Source organism: Syngnathus typhle, linkage group LG16 (genome assembly GCF_033458585.1).
Source record: "Syngnathus typhle isolate RoL2023-S1 ecotype Sweden linkage group LG16, RoL_Styp_1.0, whole genome shotgun sequence".
NCBI classification, from domain to species: Eukaryota; Metazoa; Chordata; class Actinopteri; order Syngnathiformes; family Syngnathidae; genus Syngnathus; species Syngnathus typhle.
Window position 1 is genome coordinate 8,779,592 of NC_083753.1, and position 20,941 is coordinate 8,800,532.

Sequence of the window (20,941 nt, forward strand, 5' to 3'; positions counted from 1 at the left end):
TATTGCAGATAGATCTAGTGGAAAACAACAACAAACACGCCGTAGCCTTTTTAAAATGTGAGGCTGAATTAACAGCGGTGCACTTTGTTGTGCTCAGATTGTGAGGCCTACATAAAAAAGAAATTAAAAAAAACTGCTTCTTAATTAATAATCCTTGATGGGGCTTCTGGTGGCAAGCTAAAGGCTCATTAGCAGACGCTAACTAGTCCCTGGTAGCTGGAGATGTTGCTCTCTGATAAAGAATAGGCTTATTACATTCACAGGCAACGCTCACCAGCGACCCGCACGCTGACCTCGTTTAAGGAGGTCGCTGTTTAGAATACGTGTTGGCAAACTGAGGTCACGCTGTGGGAATTTTGTCGCATAATGCCCGGGCCCGATTTGAATCGTATGTCGTGGGCAATGGAAAGGTCTCCAAACAGAATAACTTGTGAGCTAAATAAAGGAGAGTGATGAAGAAAAAAAAATGACAGTGAGGTGTGGCTTATATGAGAAAAAAATATAGGAATTTGATAAAGTTCAGTGTTAAAATAAGCACTTTGTATACTACAATACTCTTGTAATTTCCTAAACGAAGAGTTTGCAGTACCTTGTTGATTTTGCGTATGAATTGTTATAAATCAGGATATTGTTCTATATTTTTTATTTAGAAAAATAAATAAATAAATAAATAAAAATATCGATCGTGGAGCACTATATCGTGATGTATCGTGAATGAATCACAGCAGGCTTTAAGATATCGGCAAATTTCGTACCGCGGTCCTTTGTATCGATATGATATCGTATCGTGACAAAAGCCGCGATTTACACCCCTAAAAATTCTCACAACCTTGCAACTTGACTCCCACAAAGTTAATGTTTCATTTTCACAATAGCAAACCAGTTCTCATGACAGTCATGTGCAAGTGAGAAGTAGAAAAATGATGTGGGAAAAGAAAAATGTATACTACTGGGGGAAGTCTCGGAATCCTGCAACTTTCTACATTGCGCCATAACAGTTTATGGTAAATGTTTTTTTTTTTTTTTTAGCAAAACAACAAGAGCTACAGTGTTGTACTTGACCCAATTCAACAGCCCATCTACCTTTCCCACACAGATATAAATATAAACTACACTATAAAATAAACTACCGTTATTTTCCATGTATAATGCGCCCCCATGTATAATACGCACCCTAAAAATGGCATGTCGATGCTGGAAAAAAGCCTGTACCCATGTATAATACGCACCCAAATTTTGACTCCTACTTAAGTCGGAAAACGTAAAATTATTTTATTTAAAATCTTTGGGAACAACCGGATGTTATTCTGCCGGTCAGTATCACTGCGCATGCGCTAGCAAACTTGATAGCGAAGAAATGTTTCGGATTTGTGTAGGGTACATTGTGACAGCAAACGAGCAGGTGATCGAGCAAGCGTCTGATACGAGAGCATTGTGTTCGTATGGAGCGTGTTTGAAGTGAACAGCAGAGAAGAAAGCGCATCTGTAATGGCGGCCTCCGTATCATATCCGGATTAAAAAAAAAAAAAAAAGTAAAACGTATAATGCGCACCCCAGATTTTAGGATAATAAATTTGTTAAATTTTGCGCAGATTTAAATATAAACTCTAATGCAGACTGGCTTTTTTTCTTTTTACTCGGCATGCCTTAGTAAATTGAAATGCCAACCGCATTTGCCAAAACTGAAAGTGAGAAAAAAAAGACAAAAAACAGTTTGGAGTCATAGTTCACTGTAATGACCGAAACATCTGCTGACTTTCTAATAATCTACTCTAGATTCCCCGAAAGAATTGCACAACAATGACCAGCTTCATTTCCCCATTTCAATGATTGATTTTCATAGGCTGCTGACAGCCACCAGACTGGACACACCGCAGGTCAAAAGTGAGGTATATAAGAAAATGTCCTGATGCCTAAATTGCTGGGTACGTTGCAGTTATCGACACAAACACACACACCGAGGCAGGTAAGCAGCTCCAAAAGCGCACACACACAAAGTGCTGGCGGGTGACCTTTGACCTAACATCGTCCTTTACTCCAGCAACTTAAAAAAAGATTTTTAATTTTTTTTCATTTCATGTCAGACAAGATGAAGCTGCTTCTGCTTTCTGCTGCCTTTCTGGCTGTGGCCAGTTGTGCGAGCGTCTCCCTGGAGGATCTCGAGTTCCACGCATGGAAGCTCAAGTTTGGTGAGGCATTAATTTGTCTTTACATAGCATCCAGCTACCTAAATACAAACCGAATCCAAAAATAAACTTGCCTGACACTCACATCAGAATCAGCGACGGTAGCTCTTCTTGTTCTGATTGGCAGGGAAGTCCTACAGTTCGCCGTCAAAAGAATCTGAACGCAAGGACATCTGGCTAAACAATCGCAAACTGGTGCTCATGCACAACATGCTAGCCGAGGAGGGCATCAAGTCCTACCGTCTCGGCATGACCTTCTTTGCGGATCTGGTTCGGGAAACCCGCTCGCCGCTTCAAATGCAAATTCTTACGACTAATACGTTTTTTTTTTTCAATCAGGAAAACAAAGAGTACAGGCAGTTGGTTTCCAAGGGGTGCCTGCTGCACTTCAACACTTCTATCCCACGGGAGGGTTCCACCTTCCAGTCGTCGTTCCACGAAGCTGACCTGCCACACACGGTGGACTGGAGAGACGAGGGATACGTCACCGATGTCAAGGATCAGAAGCACTGTGGCTCTTGTTGGGCTTTCAGCGCAGTACGTAAAATGTCAGTTGCCTCCCAGATTGCCTTATGACAATTAAAATTATTCCTGCCTCTTTGTTCAGACGGGATCTTTGGAGGGTCAGACCTTCAGGAAAACGGGCAAGTTGGTGTCTCTGAGCGAGCAGCAGTTGGTGGACTGCTCTGGTGACTTTGGCAACATGGGCTGCAAGTACGGCTCTACGGATCGCGCCTTTCAGTACATCCAGAAAAACGGGGGAATCGACACCGAGGAGTCTTACCCTTACGAGGCTAAGGTAAACTAAAAGCCTTCACGTTATTAGCGCAAAAAAGCTACATTTAGCCGGTATCAGAGACATTCAGAGAGTCCTGACCGGTCCACGGCGGCCATTGGGAATTTGGGCAGATTCATGAACGGCCGGTCAAATTTTTTAAGCATCAGCGGTTTTTGTCCCCTCATCAAAATAGGATGAAAAGTGCCGCTACAACCCGGCCAACATCGGTGCCACCTGCACGGGATACGGCCAAGTGAAAACTGGCGACGAACGCGCCCTGAAGGAGGCAGTGGCTGAGATCGGACCCATTTCGGTTGCCATTGATACTTCGCCTCACTCCTTCCAGCTTTACGAATCAGGTGACGGACATTAATGGGATCCCAGTGATACGTACAAAATACTTCGATCCGAGACTCTCTTTGCATTTGCTGACAGGCGTCTACGATGAGCCACGGTGCAGCAGCTTGAAGTTGGACCACGCAGTTCTGGCTGTAGGTTACGGCACGGACAACGGACAAGACTACTGGCTGGTCAAGAACAGGTAAATTACTTGCCAGTGTTATTGTTATCCAAGTCCTCGTGTATGTAGTTTATTTACATTGTTAATGGCGAAATATTTTCTAGCTGGGGTCTAGATTGGGGTGACAAGGGCTACATCATGATGAGTCGGAACAAACGCAACCAGTGTGGAATCGCGACCGCAGCAAGCTACCCCATAGTGTGAACACGTTTGGAGGTAAAAGAAATAAAATTAAAAAATTCCAAAATACTCCCAAGCGATTACAATTTGTCATTAATAATGTTTTGTTTTTTTGGATTCTCAGGGAAGGAGCCAGAGGAGAAGAAAAATCACTGTGCTCTATTAAGTTTCCACAAATAAAACCGCAAAGCCTGAAAGGATTCATTTTATTTGTCAAAGCCAATCGAGTTTGAGTGCTTTTCATTTTACTACCTGCTATCAAACTTGAGTGCATATCACATGACGTTGAGAACATAGAAACACGTATTTTTCAAAGTGCTGAAATGAAAAAGTTTGTTATCTACATGACACCGAGGAGGCTAAGTTCAAACTTACACTGTGGGCTTTACAAGTGGCTCCTCCTAACTCTGCCCCTAGTTGTCATGATAACAATATTTATTCTCCTGTTGGCACACTTTATGAATTTAAGTGGCTAAATTGACAAAAAGGTTTCACTTCAGTGGGTGTTTAACACGGATGAAAAAAAAACCAGCTAGTTGGGCTCATTCATAAAATTTCAAGTGACTTAAGTCCTGACCTCATCACCATTTTACAAGCAGTCTGTTAGGGATTGAAGAAGGATCATCAGTGACCCCATATTATTATTATTTATATTTTAAAACTACATTTTTAGCGCTATCAACGAGTGTAATAAAAGCGGCCCACTCTTCGTCCAGAATCAAAGCGCTCGGTACATGATGTCAGACGGGGTTACCGTGTTGCTCGGCATCCTGAATCAAAGTTGCGGATTAAAAAGGAAGATAAAGGTGGCGGTGCAAGTCAGATCATTTATTTGAGAGATAGATTTGTCCATGGATCTTTGGCCCTAAATTAAAAGGCCTTTCACTGTTTAGAATACGTGTTGGCAAACTGAGGTCACGCTGTGGGAATTTTGTCGCATAATGCCCGGGCCCGATTCGAATCGTATGTCGTGGGCAATGGAAAGGTCTCCAAACAAAATAAGTTGTGAGCTAAATAAAGGAGAGTGATGAAGAAAAAAAATGACAGTGAGGTGTGGCTGACCCGAAAGAAACTCTTTGACGGGGGGCCCACGTGGCGGGCGGCAGAGGTGCAGGACTGTGACAGCAGAACTGAGGGCTGTGTCATCCATCACTGTGGCAACCCGGGGGTGTCAGCGCCGCAAGCTTGGGGGCCGTGGCGGCGGTGCCGGGGCAGATGGGAAGGGAGGACAAGACCCAGTACCTCCTTCAGCGCCAGTCTGAGGTAGGACGGAGGCCAGGATGAGCACACGACACACACACAAGGTAAAATAGAGGCTAAAATGTGTGTTGACCTTCGACCTTCACTGTCTCTGTGTCCACTCCGCAGACAAAACTGTCTGGAAGAAGAAGTGCAGCACATCCATCATCACAACCCTCACGACTCTGCCGACAAAAAAAAAATGACCACAGAGGCTTGCTAGTGAATTAAATATATCATCAAGTACTGTACGAGCAAATAAGCAATGGGTAGCATCCCGTTCAATTAAATTATATCGGTGATTCAACAGTTCATAAAAAGCTATTGCAGTTAAACCCAAGTCCCTCAGGTGCAACCATTTTTTTTTTCTTCTTCTCCCAAGTAATTACTTTTTGTTTAACTCCAAATAAACAACACGGCGCAGCATTCGATTACTCCCGCGTCAGATGTGCTTGCGTCACATAAACGGGAACGTAACACTTCATTTCATTTAAACGCGTTCAAAGTCAGTCGCCGTTAGATTGCAAGGGGGAGATTAAAATGTAACTCAGTTTGTAGTCTGCGTGGGAAAAGGCAACCATCCCAGCGGAGAGCAACGTTGTGATATCACAAATTTCTTATAATCAAGTATTTTGCATTGAACCCACTCAAGAACAATTTACCCCAAAAAGTTACTGCATTGACTTAATTAACTTAAATGTATTTGGTGCCTTTTTTTGCAACCCTGCAGAACACTTAGTAGTATCAAAAAAAAAATGGAATTGGGAAGTTAAACACTGTGCAAAAGTAGGTGGCAAGCCCTGTGGAGAGCCTCCCAGCAACATCTAATGATAGACTCATCAGCTCTTCTACAACACTGCTTGTTCCAGCACATTTTAAACTGCGAGCGGCGACACTTTTTTTTTTTTTGCATACAAATATGCAAATATGTTTTGAAGTCCCTGTGACACACTTTGAAATGCAGCGACTGTTCAATTCCACCATTTAGCACACTTGAGTTATTTGGCCAGAACATATTGGAGCACATGTTGCCAACAGACACAGAGAAATACTTGACAGTCCATTAAAGCTCTTCACAAATTCAACAGGCTCCATTAGTGCAAAAGCAGGCTCGAGGCGGTTCATGTTTTTGTCTTTCTGGAAATTTCTCAAGGAGGCCAAGCGACACATTATGGATTGGTAGGTCACTAAATACAACAGCTAGGGGTGAGCAATCTTATTCCCTAAAGGGCTATGAGAAAATCTGGAATGATGGTTCAGGACCATGTTGCATAGTATATAAATATTTTTTGCAATGACTATTCGAATCCACACTTAATAAAAATTGCATGCAAGGCAAACAGAGTATGGGACAAACGACATAATGAGTTTGATTGATTGGTCCTCTTTGCTAATTGCATACAAAATGAAAACCATCTCCGGCTATTCCTGGGAGTGATTATAACACTTTGTGGGGCTAGGTGCTGGCTGAAGCATGAAAAGCTGTGAAGAAAGTCTGCTTTTATTGCGACATTAGTATGTGGCTCGCATCCTGCTGATATGCTGCTAATTAGCCTCAAGCTCACGACGGGCACGGTTCCAATTAGTGGTCGATGTGCCCTTTTCAGTGCACAACAGTCATTCCCGTGTGTGTGTGCGTGTGTGTGTGTGTGTGTGCAGTGACAAGCGGCCAGTTCCGGGATGTCAGCAGAGAGGTGATTTTTATTTTATTTTTTCCAGGGCTGCAAAGAAACAAGAGTGTCTGAGGAGCCGATTTAAAATGAAGAATTTGGTATACAGAATTTTTTCCCCCAGAATGTTTTAAAAATACACTGTAATCTATCAGTTATTATTTTTTCTTTGCAAAAAGTTATATATCAATCCCTTGCTGTTAACTTGAAACTCGTAGCCAAATGCTAATTATAGCATCACCTTGCACTGTAAATAAATTAAGTACAGAATCCCAATTGCAATCGATCTCAAGAGGAAAGTTTGTTTTAAAAGAAAGAAACACCACTGTGACACAAAACCTCAGAGATTTCCTGAGCTTTGCTTTTGCTCCTCTTCTTCTTTATTCTCGTCAGTGGTAGGTCAGCTCATTTGTCTTGAGGCCTTCTCAGATGTCAGAGCAGAGCGTGGCTCAATCGATCAAGGAGACCAACTGCCCTTTATATGTGTGTTGCCTGTGTCTTTGTGTGTGAATTCTTTACCAAATAGCTGAGGCTAGGTACTACAAAAAGTGATATCAAGCAACTTTTTTTTGTGTGAAGACTTTTTGGAGGACATTTGAGACCATCTGTTTGTGCCGTTTGGCAAGAGCACTGAGTAAAGACCCAGATTGCGAGGTTACCATCTCTCGCTAGTCATTATCCGGCTTGAGTAACATTTCTACATTACCGATAGATTTGATTTTATACTTCTGTTTGACAACCCAATCCGTGGACACAGCCGTAAGCGAAATGGATGTTTCGGACGATGGATCATGTTCGAACGTGGCCGCCGACTGTCATGAGAACAACTCCCTGGCAACTCTGATTGCAACTCATTGTGTCGATTTGAAGCCCATCCAGCAGCAGATGCACAGGAGGGGGGGGGAACTTCCTTGAAATAACTGATTTGGGTGATTGTGGCGCCTTGGCAAAAGGTATGCAGCCACTGAGTGCTTTCCAGATTAGAAATGTGGCAGGTGATGAGGCTGCAGGCAGCTCTTTCGCCCATCAAATCAGCCTGAGAGCTGCACAAAAATCAGGCGAGCCCCGCGGTGCAAATCACCACTGAAAACGAGAGCGGCTGACAAAGCGCCCGCTGGATAGTCAACAATAATAACACGAGAGAGAGAAAGAAAAGCAATAAAACATATTTCAGTATATTACTAAACACAGTTCAATGTTTTTGCTAAGACACCTAAAAAGGCAGCCTGGCCAATCAGAACAACAATTTGATATCTTACTGGTTACAGTACATAATGAATAATAATAAAAAAAAATACCAAGGCCTTAAATTTTCTTACAGCCAGTTGAAGTTTCCTGCCAAACTAAACATAAAACAATAATAGCACATAGAACAGAGAGAATAAAAACAAATGTTTATATCCAAACCATCATGTGTAGTTTCACATTTGACCACTAGATGGCGGCCCACCTATATTTGATTTGTGATGAAGTAAATAAACACAATTTATTTTCTATAATTAACTGGATTTATATCCTTAAAGTATTTGCACAATTTTTTAAAATTATTCCTGCTCTCTGTTAATATTACACTGTATGTGTTTAAATGTGTATGAATTATTTCAAAAGCTTGTTTGATGACCTTAAAAACATAAGTTCCATTAATAATCATAAAAACTTGCCAATGGGGCATTTCTGTATCGCTGATTTCACTTACGGATATGTAAGCCCTAGCATAGCAACAGTAACCAAGAAGTTTTAATGAAAGGCCAATTAAAGCAAATGCCTGCTGCCCTCAAATTGTCCGACATGTTGTTTCTGCTTTTTGCTTCAGCGTGATGACAACAAAGGCACACAATCATGGTCACGCTCACTCAAACTTAAGTGGCAATAAGATGTTAAAGCTTTTCAGGTGAACATTATTTTGCCGTCCATTATTGTTAAGGACATACATAAAGGAGCAGTGGGCGAAAAAAAAAAAAAATCTATTCGGAATGTTTAACCTTTCCAAACGCCTGCCTGGTTCTCTGGAGCGGATCGTACCTCCACTCTAACTTCTGTTTATTCCCGTCTTGTTCTCGTGACTGTTTTGGGGGGAGAGAGAAATGTATTTTTTTTTCTTTGACAGGAACCCCGTAACAGCTGTCAGAGACATTCGGCAGCAAAAAATAAATAAAAAAATAAAAATGCAACGTCGTCTAGAGTTGAAGTTGAATAAAAAAACTAAATACATTTTGTTTTTGCTCGCTGACTCGGGTAAAGACGAGGCATAAAGCAGGAAGTTGTGACAGAACTGGGCTGATTGAAGGTTTATGGGAAAAGCATTTCTTGGAAAGCTCCCAAATAGTCTTTTCAAAGATGCACATTTAATGAGGGACTTGAAAATACATTTAAACTTTTATCCTGGGCTTAGTCTTGTCTGATTGCTGCGACGCTTTCTCACACTGTCATACCATATGGTGAAATTTACTGACATCCTAAAATAGTCTAGACAAAATGTCCTTTAGAGATGACGGACGGGTGGCAAAATTTATTCTGGAAATTTCTCAATGAACTTGGAAGTCAACCAGGATCCTGCAATTATGTTCCACTTCTGCTGTGATCTTTCTTCATCAGACTTTATATGACGATTGAAGCTAAAGTTTGTTTCTTTTTGGCAAGTGCAGACTTTTGAGGCCCGTTACAGGAAATTGATGCGAGCGGGTGTATCATCAATGACAATTGAAAAAGAAGAAGTGGAAGATGAAACACCGCGAGGAGACGTGGTGGCACAGCAGGGCACAATGAGATGAAGAGGAGGCAAAGAAATCAAAAGTTGGCTTGGTTCTATTATACATGAGAAAATAACATGCGGCGCATAACTGGATTTTGACGGAAGCTTATTTCTCTCAAATGGTACAGAAGACCCTGTTGCCGTGCAGTTCATCACTGCACGGTAGTCACAAAAAACACACCAGTGCTTTGAGATACTAAAAATATATATTACCAACCGTTAATTCTGTTGATTTTGTAGTTCGTCTGCCATGTCAATCCTTCTAACCCAGTGCTTCTCAAATAGTGGGGCGCGCCCCCCTTGGGGGGCGCGGTGCTATTCCTGGGGGGGCGCGTGTGACCCTGGGGAACAGACTTTTTTTTTGGCAGTACTAGAATAAAGTGTAATTGCGAATCTTCACAGCAGGGGGCAGTGGCGCTCTCATTGTTACTTCTGTGACGTTTGCGACAGTACAACATTTTACGACTTACAAGACAAGTTAGGATAGTCACGGTGGGGAAGGGGGGGCGCGAATAGTTTTCTTCTTGCTAGGAGGGGGCGTAACAGAAAATAATTGAGAAGCACTGTTCTAACCCAATATAATGTTTAAGACGCCAGGGTACGTCCTGGTGGGATTAGCATGAGTACCTTCCACTGACGAGATGAAATGATGACAAAAGCTTCTAGTTTGAGGTTTTGCTGCTAGAATACCCCAAAAGACTGCGTTTTTTTTTTTTTAATCCAAAAGAACCTGGATTCTGATCATGTGTCAAAATCCATATTTAATGACATAAATCTGCAAAAAGGCAGCGAGTTGGCAATGATGTCCCGGGTCAGGTGCAGCGGGTGACCGGCAGATGGAGTCGGACCGTACCGACCTGCTGACCAGCTGCTCCTCCGCAGCGGGGAGGCCTCTCAATCCCACCGCCGGTCCGCTAATCCCTCTTCTGCCATTTTGGGCGACCTCGTCCATCGCTCTTCGATGTGACCAGGAATGTCTCGGAAAAGGAAACGGGTTGGATAGCAGAAGGTTGGCGCTTCAATCGCAGGCAGGAGTTGGCAACGTGATTTGTGACAGCGTGATACTCCCTAACACGATTTCCCGTCCGCAAGCCTCCTGCTGCGTCAACACTAAGCTCCTGCTGCCACCGATACGGCATCTTGATATTTCCCGATTTACCATTGCTCCGCGTACACCAACTCGGTCACCACTTTTTCACGCATAACACCTGCCTTCATGCTGCTTTGTTATTTCGCTCGCCTTAATACGCCTGTCCAGCCTCCCGCCGAGGCCTCGTATTGCAATCTACTCCACGGAGATGGAGCGTCAAATAAAAGTGCAGAAGAAGAAATGAAAGAAAAGAGAAACGAGTGAAAAATAATCTTGCTTTATAGATTTTTTTTTGTAATCTTTTAGCAAAATAGGTTGCGAGGTGATGACAAGCTAATGTTGCTCATGGTAAATTGATCAAACTTTGCTCCAGCCATACAAAAATGATATTTTACAGCAGACTTGCACTTTGTCACCCTTGTCATACTAAAAGTGCTGACACAACAGAAACAGCAGTACTTTTGTATTTGTTTCAAACGAGTCTCACAATGGAAATGAGCGATTCCGTTTTAGCTAAATATAATGGCGCCATGTCAGTGCTCATTAATAGCAAAGGGTGGCAACAATTTAGCCTCTGGTTAAACGTGTCTCCGAGCAAGCTTGAATGCAATCGGAGGCCGCGCGCCGCCTGACTGACCGGTCGGGTTTAATCGGCCATGAATGACGTGCGTGAGGCCCTCAAGACTGGCACATGCTAATTTAGGACCACACTAATGCACGCACGCAAGCAGCAAAAAAAATAATAACCCAGTTGTTAGCAAATGGGAGACGGACTGTGAATTATTATCACAACTGTCGTTTAACATACAAAAAAATCTATTTTGATCGAGAATAGCTTAAACATGGCTAACCTCTGGAGCCCCCGTACAACAGAACATTTTAAAATAGTTGAAGAATGACATTAAATATATTTTTGACGCTGCCAAAACTGCAACTGAGCCCAGGTTGACCTGAACACTTGAAAAGATAAGCATCTTTTACGTAAATTTTTTGAGTTATGAGTGGACGGCCGGTTTTGCTCTTCATTAGAGCCTAGCATGTGTCAGAATGTTAACATCATAAACACATGTTGATTTTTTTTTTTAATAATATTGCTTGAAAACCTTTCGTTTAATGACTCCTAAAAGTGCACATGATTTCAACTCTCTCTTGCTGGATTTATATTGCACTTCCAATTTAGTGCCTATATAGTTATTTTTATTTTTAATAGATTTATATTACCATTTACCCAACATCATGTTAAATATAATAACCCCCGAGGCATCGTTCGATTTTACTGCCTTTCGGCTTGTTTGTGGCCATCTCTGGCCAAGGACGGACATAATGTGTAATTTGTTTTAGCATTAAACTGATATTCTTTGCATCTTTCACTTCATGAACTCAAATCAGTTTTTGTCATTAATATAAAAGTTGTTTGAATATTTTTTACTTGATTTTGACCTGAGAACAGAAACAGTGAATATGTAAGTTTTTTTTTCAATTTTGCAAGAGGTCCAACTGACTTGGTGTGAGTCCCACTCACCTTAAACAAGAGCAACAACTCTTACAAGTCATTTGGAGGAGTTCACATCGCCATTGCACTCTTCACCTTCAAGTTGGAGAGCCTTTGAAATGAGAGGCTACTCAACCATGAACGCTCAGGCACCTCCAACCCATCAACGAGTCCATTTTAATTCTCAACACAGGTGAACAGAGAGGCACTTCTATTAAAATTGGAAATGGCACGGTGGAGGGGGGGGAGAAAACAAAATCACGTCGAGCCGCCAGCTCAATGTCAGGGACGTTTGGTGAACCGTTACCGGGGTTGTCAGATGAAGGGCAAACCTCACAGGTAGAAGAAAATAAGCTAAAGCAATGTCATTTTCCAAATTCTGCTAAAAATGCAAAAGGTCAGTCGTCGCTCCGCACAATGAATGCGCCACCGTTGGTGATTGCTTTCCATTCGTTCATTAAAAACCTAACATGCTTCAAGGCGCAAAGTGAAGATTAAGAACCATTTTCTCCAGCCGCCGTCTGCTCGCCGCTTCTATTTTTTACGCTCCGGGCGCACGCCATTCTGTTTCATTATTTAGTTTCTAATTAAAGCACCTGTAGTTATGCCCGGACTGGCTTCACTGTCCACTGGACGTGGCGGAACTCAGCTTATCTGTCCTTGCTCGAAACTTCCTGTGGAACATTCTCTTCTAAAATTGTCCATTTTTTGTATACTGTTACAATTCATATTTAAGAAAAAAAATCAGCCAGCCAACACAAACTAAACATGAATAAGGGGGCAAGCATCTCCCCAATAAATGACGTATCTCGAGATATGGGGTGGGATTCGATTCAATTTAGTGGGGTTATGATCCAATTAGATCAAAACCCATTCAAATCGTTTTATGTTACACCGCTAATATATACGGTGAGATACATTTCGATTTGATGATAAAGCACAAAAAAGCCAGTTTGGATTTTATCCTGAAGAGAAGAGCCACTCAGGATCCAAACAAATGAAAATCTCAGAGACGATTGACTTATCGGCATTTGTTTGTTGCAAGCAACTGGTCAGCGGGCACGGTTCCACACAAAGCGCGACAGACGCACGGATCAATGGATCATGTTTGGATCGTGCCGAGTGTTAAATGCTGACAATGTATCCATCGATTAGGCTCTTTCTGTAGCCATTGATGAGTTGAGCAATAGGAAGAGTAGCGGTAACCTTTAGATCGGGGATGGTGAACCTTATTCCTGTCAATTTTTATAAAGTCAACCGAGTACCATAAAAAATAAATGCAAAATATGTTTTTGAATTTTGGGGCTTATTAAAGGTTACTCCGAGATTTTAAAATCCCAGTTGAAAATAAGTCAGTGGCTACATGCTAATAAGGGAGACGGTCATTTTGGTTTGAGCCACCATTTTTAGAATGGCTTCCTTGTTATTCTTAGACCAACCAAATCACTTTTAGAAGGTTCAGAAACTCACCAAATGAATGATCTTTGTTAAAATGTACATTTAGATAAATTTAGGAAACCTACATGTAATTTAATAGCCATGCCGAACACACAGATGTACCAAAGGTTTTCATGGAGCCATAATAAAAAGACACATCCTGTAAATTCTCCAATTTTGGTTTAAAGCAGCCATTTTATGGTCGATTACGCCATTTCCTGAAGAGGAACTTGCCCTTGAGATTAGTCCATTTGCTACCAAACTTGAACAACATTTACGAGACAGATGAGTAATTCGCGACAGCAAAGATTTTTGAGTATTCAGCATTTCATTTGAGCCGAGCATGGCAGCAAAATTTGACGACTAGTCATAAAACTCACTTCCACAAGGTCAGGGTTGGACCAAATGTCTTGTGTGTGAAGAAGGTTCTGATAAGATTCACAGGCTGCCGCTACTTGCCGTAACTCCTTATTAAAGGACGACACTTGGTATGAGGCCTGGCATAGCCGATGAATATTTATACACAATGTAAGATTTGTCTGCAGATTATTATGCGTATGGTTTAATGATATCGGTGGACAAATGATGCCCCAAAGAAATTGTAGCTACAGGCATATGCAAATATGCCAACAGAAGAGCCATGTGTCTATGGTAACAATAAGAAAAAAATGAAAATCAGAGGGTGTCTGTAGATGACAAGTGAATGCTAAAATATTTAAGTGGCACGTGTTGAGAAGAACTGAATAACAATAAACAAGATTATAACGGACTGTGATGATGATACAAACAATCTGCTGATCCGACGAAACGGATGACTTGCGTTTCCGTCGTGCCTTCCTGGCATTTAATGTGCTGTCGCATCACCTTCCGCTAATGAACTTAAAGCGAAACCGTCAGGGACGTGACCAAACTTGATAGCCAGCTTGGAACGAGCGCAACCGCAAAGGGGGTGGGAAAGGTCACGCGTTGTCCGAGATGCTCGCTAATGATGCTGCTAACTGCCTAAATAAAAGGGGGGGGGGGGGGTTTGGTGCTGACGCCGAGAGTGAAACGAAAACAAAACAGAGGATTTGCTGTAGCCTCCAACTGCCTCTAATTTTCACTTCCAATTTCATTGTATTTTTTTTGCAAAGAGGATGAACACACCGTTTTGTAATTGAAATTTTGGTGAAATGTACAGTAATATTTTAACGCACACTACATACTGTATTGGTATGGCTGGATTTTTCAGCCCATGTTGATATCCCAAAAAATCTGATCTTTCCTAGGAACATAATCCACAGCGCGTTTGCCTATCAATGGCCTTCTGTGGTTTGGGAGCGTTTGTTTGTGTCGCCCTGGCAAATCGTCTTCCTGTCGTAGCCCCCTGATGATTTTCTTCCTCCGTGCATTCATTAACCCGCAACCACTTCCTCCGTCTGCGCACCCCTCTGACCTCCTTCTATTCTTCCTCTTGGCTTCCGTTCGCTTTGGCTGGTGTGAAACAGGAAGCGAGGCGTCGCGGGATGCCAGCATAGACACACACACACACGCACACTGGAAATGGGCGCCTGCAGGGATCTGTATGGCCTCTCAGATGCCCACAAAAGGGACGTGGACCCTCGAAAAACAATGGTCCTCTATATTCAAACATGCTCAGATGTGCCAGCAGTGGCCACCTGACCATTAAAAACACACACATGAGACAGGGTCGGCCCCACAAAAAAAATCTTATTTCAGCAAGAACAAAACCATGTCACAGAGATTTTAAAATATAGGGGGGGAAAATATATAATAGGTCTCCTTAAAATATGCTAATCAAATTTTCCGAGACGCTGCGGTGGCACACAAAGCGCATCTCAATTTGCACGCCGTTTAAAATGTCAAGTTGTTTGTTCATTTTCAAAGCGAAGCCAACCATTTGCTTAATTCGCCGCATGCTCTTTTGGTCACGTCGCAGCCGGCAGCTGACAATGACGTTTAATGCTAGCCGCAAACGTGAGGCAGATCTCTTTTTTGATCCATTTGTGTCAACCTCTACACTATTTCTATGTTGTGTGTGTGATGAATTTGATGTTTTGCCAGGATTTGTCAGGTCCAAAAAGCAGCCGTGTGAGGATTGATAGGGGTTATTGTTTGAGAACACATCATTCATCAAGACTTGACAAATCCATATCTGACAAAAAAAACCATCACCATCGTCACAAAGGGTCACGTCGACCCTGCATGCGCGCGTGTTTCAATCCTGATGAAATCGGAGGCACGTTTGTGTGTGTGTGTGCAGTCAGGCTGGCGGTGTGGTCGGGTCTCCATTTGGACGGCGAGGCGGATTGACAGCGGCGGATTGGACAATATTTATCTACAACTCCACTGAGGAAAATAGTTTGTCCCCGGTGACATTTTCATCGATTGCAACATGTATCCCGCAACAACTGAAAAATGTCTAATCTCAAGACTTGCGTTCTCCGTCTGGGTCAGGATGTCTGCTGAACAGGATATTCTCAATTTCACACATGGATCCACTTTTCCATATCTGATTGAATCCCTGATGAGTTTCTATTTGCAGGACGATACGTAATTAGCAAAATTTGCGTTAAACTCAACATCATAAATACATCAAAAATAATTTAAGTAAAGCCTAAAAAAAACAATGTGGCTAAAAAATGTCAATCTGGTGTTAAGCCCCGTCGACACATCTGTTAGTCAATGCGCCCCCCCATGAGGAAAATGTCTCACTGGACTCAAAGGTAAATGCCAAACAGATGTGGCTGCGGTCATGTGAGCACAAAATTTTAATCTTTTCAAATACCAATTGTGTTTGCCAAAAGGATCTTTGGTGACTTATCGAGAAGTGTCTTACGTAATGGGAGTGGATATTTTATATCATTATATATGTCAGACTTTGGTATCAGCTTTTTTTTTTTTGCGTGGGTGGGGGGTCTACCAGGGGGGGTTCCCAGCAGCGCCGCCGCAGGCCCATCTGTTCTCCATTGACGCGCTGACCCACACCGCAGCTGCCCTGTCACAACATTGTTATTTAAAGATACAGCGCGACCTGCCATTTGCAAAGCAGTCGCCCGAGGAGCTTGATTAAGATGGCGGCCTTGCCACGGCAATTGTAATGAATCTACGCTCATCGCCATTACTTACTGTAAGTCCGCATTGATCTGCTAGACTCCCTGAGAGGCAAAGATGTGGGAGGCCAGCGGGATTGAGGATTTGTATTCATTTTGTGCGTCTTGCAACTCAGTGGGTGGTGGTCAAGGTCAGGGAAGTCCTGCTAAACTTGATCAGAAGCACTGACCTATATTTACATTTCTGTAGGTTGTACTGTGAGCGTTTTTTCATTTATTTATTTAGGAGTCCGATTTTGGCTTTTATGTGCTATAATGTTGATTTTATCATTTACGTGCGGGGGATTATTCATAGATTTCCGTCTCTAAACTCTCCTTCACATCTCAGTGGAGATATTTTGGCTCAGTAAAAAATTGAAATCGCAAAGTAAATCCTTTGATGCTTGGCTGAAATCAAGTCTTTTGAGGTCAGACAAGACGACAATTTGGAAGCATATTATTCTGGAAGATTTTTTTCGTCCTACTCCAAATTGCTGAACTTTTGAAGCGCTCTAACTTCCAGGCAGCTTTATACAAAGTCTCCGGAATGTGATGTCATGGCCTCATTTGACTTCAATGCTACACTCAGTTCGTCTGTGGATGAATCCCCACGAAAATATCCTCATTCAAGGGAGAAAAAAACCCAGGCAGGGAGTAAAAACGAGCAGCGAGATGGTTTCTCCGCCCTGTAACAAATGATTGCATTTTATTGTCTTTCTCCAGCCATTTCCTTTCTTGCCTCCGAGTCATTGGTGAACTAAACTACCTTAAACGTCATCGGACTCAAATAATCAGTGACCGATGCGGACTGTAAGGTGAAAGCGTCTCCCCTCGGGAGGTCTCCCGCTTGCTTATTTTAGGCTTTTTTTTTTTTTTTTTTAATGTTTTATTGACAGGTTAGCGACAGTGCAGAGACTACTCTGAAAAGGAGCCACTGTGCTTATCTATGGAACATTAGAGGGCATGAATATAGATTTTTTTTCTCTCCATTCCTTCCACCTGGCTTGTGCGTGTGTAGTTGTGTTTGTGTGTTTTGCCCTGACTCACCTTCTCCTTTTGAGTCCATTCTTGCAATAATCACAGCCACCATTCATATTGGATTTCGCTATTCTGTGAAGGTGACAAGGGCAAGGCGTATAGAAAGAAAGTCAAAAAACAAAGGAAGAAAAACAATATTGGTGCTTTGCAAAAGACAGAGAAACATCAGCGGAAAGAACGGACCGACCGTCTCTTCCCCGCATTGATTCCCGGCGACAAAGATGGCGAGAGGGGTAGTATGAGGTGAAACTAAAGAAATACCCGACCAAAACGTGGCGAGCGCGGTGAAGCAAAACCTGAAGGGCGAGGGCGTAGTTGAGAAGAGGTCGAAAGAAAATTCACTGCACTGAATACTCGAGACAAGCTAGCGTGTGTTTGTGCATCCTTCAAGCAAGATTGCGGGCCTGCTGCGAAGGGCTCAATAATGAGGGGGAAATCGATAGACGAGTCTTCAAAAAAAGGAAGAAAAGAAAAATTGCAGGGTTCCAACAAACAGCGCAGTGTATCTCACAAGAAGAGATCTTTCGACAAATACCAACTACAATAACTTCTAACATAAAATGTCATATGGTGTTCCACAGGGTTCCATTTTAGGGCCCCTGCTGTTTTAATTGTATTTTCTCTTTGACGAAAGCATGGTGTTTCTTTTTAAATACGTCCTGCAAGGCAGAAAGTACACAAACGCATGAAATAGAACTCTTGGGGTTTGTTCAGGGCGGCTGCATTATTACCTTTCTTAGCCAAAACAACTTTTGGGTCAGAAATATAGACTTTTTGTGCCAATGAGATTCCATGATGTCACGGCATTGCCTCAGTGCGCTTAGATTGCTTTGATGTCATTGTTATTGCTTTTGAAACGTACGCGGAGGGAGCTCCGCTTACTCTCACTGGGAGCGCTGCAGTTTAATTGCAACCATGTGCCTGCGCTACGAGCTCGTAGCCATCAATAACCAGCTTTGTAACAAAAAGACAGCACAAATACAAATCACATTTAGACAAGAGGAGTGAAAGTACATGACTTTTAGTTAGAAACGGAGTCATTCCTAGCTGGGCCACATGTTCAGGTTTACCCAGAAACAGGTGGAGAGGAAGTCGGGTTGTGGGAGTCATTTCCCCTCTTGTCCAAGTTATTGATGACTAGTGGGAAGGCCGATTCGCTGCTTTCTAGTTCCATCTCTTGATTCCACATTCACTTGTAAGGTACTTGGGGAATGTCTTGCCTTTGAGAACATCGGAACTTTAGTCCCAACAGCAGATTTTTGTTTCTGCAGATTGCTACATTTCTAAGTATGTCAGAAAAGTTCCAGAACTGGTGTCACAAAAGAGGTTTTCCAGGATTCTCTGGTGTCCCCTTGATGGGTCCATTTGAAAGATGGAGATTCCCAGAAGAACTCATTTCTCCTGATGACACTTACCACAATAAGTGTCGACTTTTTGTTCGTCAAGTTTTAACCCTCAAGACTATAAGCTCACTGCCATCCTCTGGCTTTTCCTCCAGTGGAAGCCATTACAGCGACTTTCTCTAAGCGCGTTAGGCTAATTAATTTATGGCACGGCACTGTGACATCCTTTCAGCAATTACAATGTGGTCAAGTCGTTCTTAACTCAATTCATTCAGGTTTCTTGGGGACACGCAGAGGCAAGTCGAGGCCTCTGGAGAACCACAAAGCCATGAGTGCTAATGTGTACAGGAGGACAGTTTTAGAAACATAACCTGTGTCACAAGTAGCCATTTAATATTTTTCTCCTATATATATGTGTGTGTGTGAATTTCTGTATTTCCAGAGCATGCATGTAAGAAGGGCGGGAGAAACAAGTTGCAGTGTAATGGAAGTATTCATAGGTAACATTTTTAAAATATGGCCCGTAAAAAAAAATGTTTGCTTACCAATGCCGCAGTTACGGCATTACTCCCACAGGCGAGTCTTTTTCCTCACTTGTTGTGCAGAGCGCCGTCCGCAGACTTTGCGGTAATTAAAGCTGGATGGAGCCCTATCAAGTAAAGCCGCTTATGTTTAATGCAGTCGGCCATGCAGACGGACGAGGGTGACGGTGGCGGGTGGGGGAGATGGCACGCCGCCTTTGCACATATAATCCCCCCCCCCCCCCCATCGTCCTTCCCTTGTGTCCACATGGGAGAGGGATGGAAAGTGGATGTGGGGGTGTGAGAGGGAAGTTGTCACGCTCTGGCATTCAGAGAAGTTAAAAAGCATTTGATCGTGTGTGTGTGTGTGTGTGTTGGGGGGGGGGGGGGGGATTTCCGAGGGGGATTTGGTTCATGGCAGATAGACTTCATTGGGCAACGCCATTGTGCAAAACGCTTTGTGTTGCACAGATCGGCTACAGTAAGTAGAGCGACCATGCCACTTAAACACAAGTATACACACACTTAAAAAAACACACTTGTTTGTTGACATGGCTAGAATGTGAGGTAATCACAAAATAAAAATGTGAATCCCCCCAACATCCTTACCTGCGGCACCATTCCCATGATGTGCCCCCCTAATGAGCCAGGGAAGCTTGCCCTCAACATTTACGCCAACCTGAACACTTGAGAGGAGCTTTTTTTCAAATGCCGACTCGTCTTTGATGCTATCCTCTCACTTTTTCGGTGGAATATTTGATATTCCTTCCCTAGTGCGTTTGATCCGTGAGCTCAGTATTAAACTACCCCGGGGATCAATAACCCCTGCCTGGTCAATTCATTAGAAGCGGGCAGTGATTAATTAAGCTGTCCCGGCCATCGGAAAGCAGGAATTAACAGTTAAAAGAAGAAGAAGGAGGGTGGCGAAACGTGAAGCTCTGTTGGGAGGTCGACGTGTCCTTGAAAGGGGCAAGGACATCTGACGGGTTAGCCGTTGGCAAACCCTTACACTGAATTTATTGCATTGTCTTCAGCTGTCCTCAACAGATGGATCAAAAATGTAAAAAAAAAACCTGGTGTGACATTTGGTGTACCCAAATAAGTCATCATTTCCTTGACGTCAACGCGGTCTTCTCAGCACAAGCCGGTTTCAAGCTAGCACAAAGGTGCACGCGGCAGCGCTATGACATTAGCATAAAGTTGAAGGGATCCAAATTACGGGCCCTTTCAAAGCCTCGCCAGCCAAATTGGGGAGAAATTACGAGGTGGCTGTCGCAGAGGGCTGACGCCTGCATAATTGCAGCGTGCGGCCTCGCTTGGAACACTGAAGACGAGCGGGAGGAAGAGGCGGCGGTGATGCATCTCCACTGATTGCTGCTATTTAGCTCCTTCATCGTGATTGCGCTCACGCCGCCCAGGTGACAGGTAGCTGTTAATCCTTTCACGTGGCTCGTTTGTCTTTCCGCCGAGGCGGGCGCGTCTTGTCAACTCGACGCAAAGTCAAAGGGCTTCATTTGGACCGCGACAATAGGAGATGAACCACTAAACGAGTCCGTGGCGGTGTTTGTCGGTTAAGAATGCAAACGGTCGTTAGCAAAATACA

At 43.0% G+C, this 20,941-nt stretch overlaps 1 protein-coding gene and 1 long non-coding RNA gene across 3 annotated transcripts; one reads left to right on the plus strand and one right to left on the minus strand.

The window, feature by feature from the left end:
• Positions 1-1,837: 1,837 nt before the first annotated feature.
• Positions 1,838-3,861, plus strand: LOC133169143 (procathepsin L-like). Of its 2 annotated transcripts, none has more exons than XM_061301076.1 (9): positions 1,838-1,966; positions 2,085-2,189; positions 2,314-2,456; positions 2,526-2,723; positions 2,794-2,985; positions 3,158-3,323; positions 3,400-3,505; positions 3,589-3,700; positions 3,789-3,861. In XM_061301076.1, the coding sequence occupies exons 2-8, from the start codon at positions 2,090-2,092 to the stop codon at positions 3,686-3,688; spliced, it is 1,005 nt and encodes a 334-aa protein (XP_061157060.1). In that variant the 5' UTR covers positions 1,838-1,966; positions 2,085-2,089; the 3' UTR covers positions 3,689-3,700; positions 3,789-3,861. The 2 variants fall into 2 exon arrangements, with proteins under 2 accessions (XP_061157060.1, XP_061157061.1); XM_061301077.1 differs by having other exon boundaries at positions 1,924-1,966; positions 2,080-2,189.
• Positions 3,862-3,918: 57 nt separating this feature from the next.
• Positions 3,919-19,520, minus strand: LOC133169147 (uncharacterized). The gene is made up of 4 exons (XR_009718374.1): positions 19,363-19,520; positions 17,484-17,546; positions 4,998-5,088; positions 3,919-4,922 (listed from the first exon to the last, which is right to left on the minus strand). It is a non-coding gene; the product is annotated as an uncharacterized LOC133169147 (long non-coding RNA).
• Between the last annotated feature and the right edge of the window lie 1,421 nt (positions 19,521-20,941).

Excerpts from the sequence above, each read along its gene's own strand:
- LOC133169143 (XM_061301076.1), top strand. The coding sequence starts at position 2,090 with ATGAAGCTGCTTCTGCTTTCTGCTGCCTTTCTGGCTGTGGCCAGTTGT. Across the intron at positions 2,190-2,313 it reads CGCATGGAAGCTCAAGTTTG|GGAAGTCCTACAGTTCGCCG; the intron begins GTGAGGCATTAA and ends TCTGATTGGCAG. Across the intron at positions 2,457-2,525 it reads TGACCTTCTTTGCGGATCTG|GAAAACAAAGAGTACAGGCA; the intron begins GTTCGGGAAACC and ends TTTTTCAATCAG.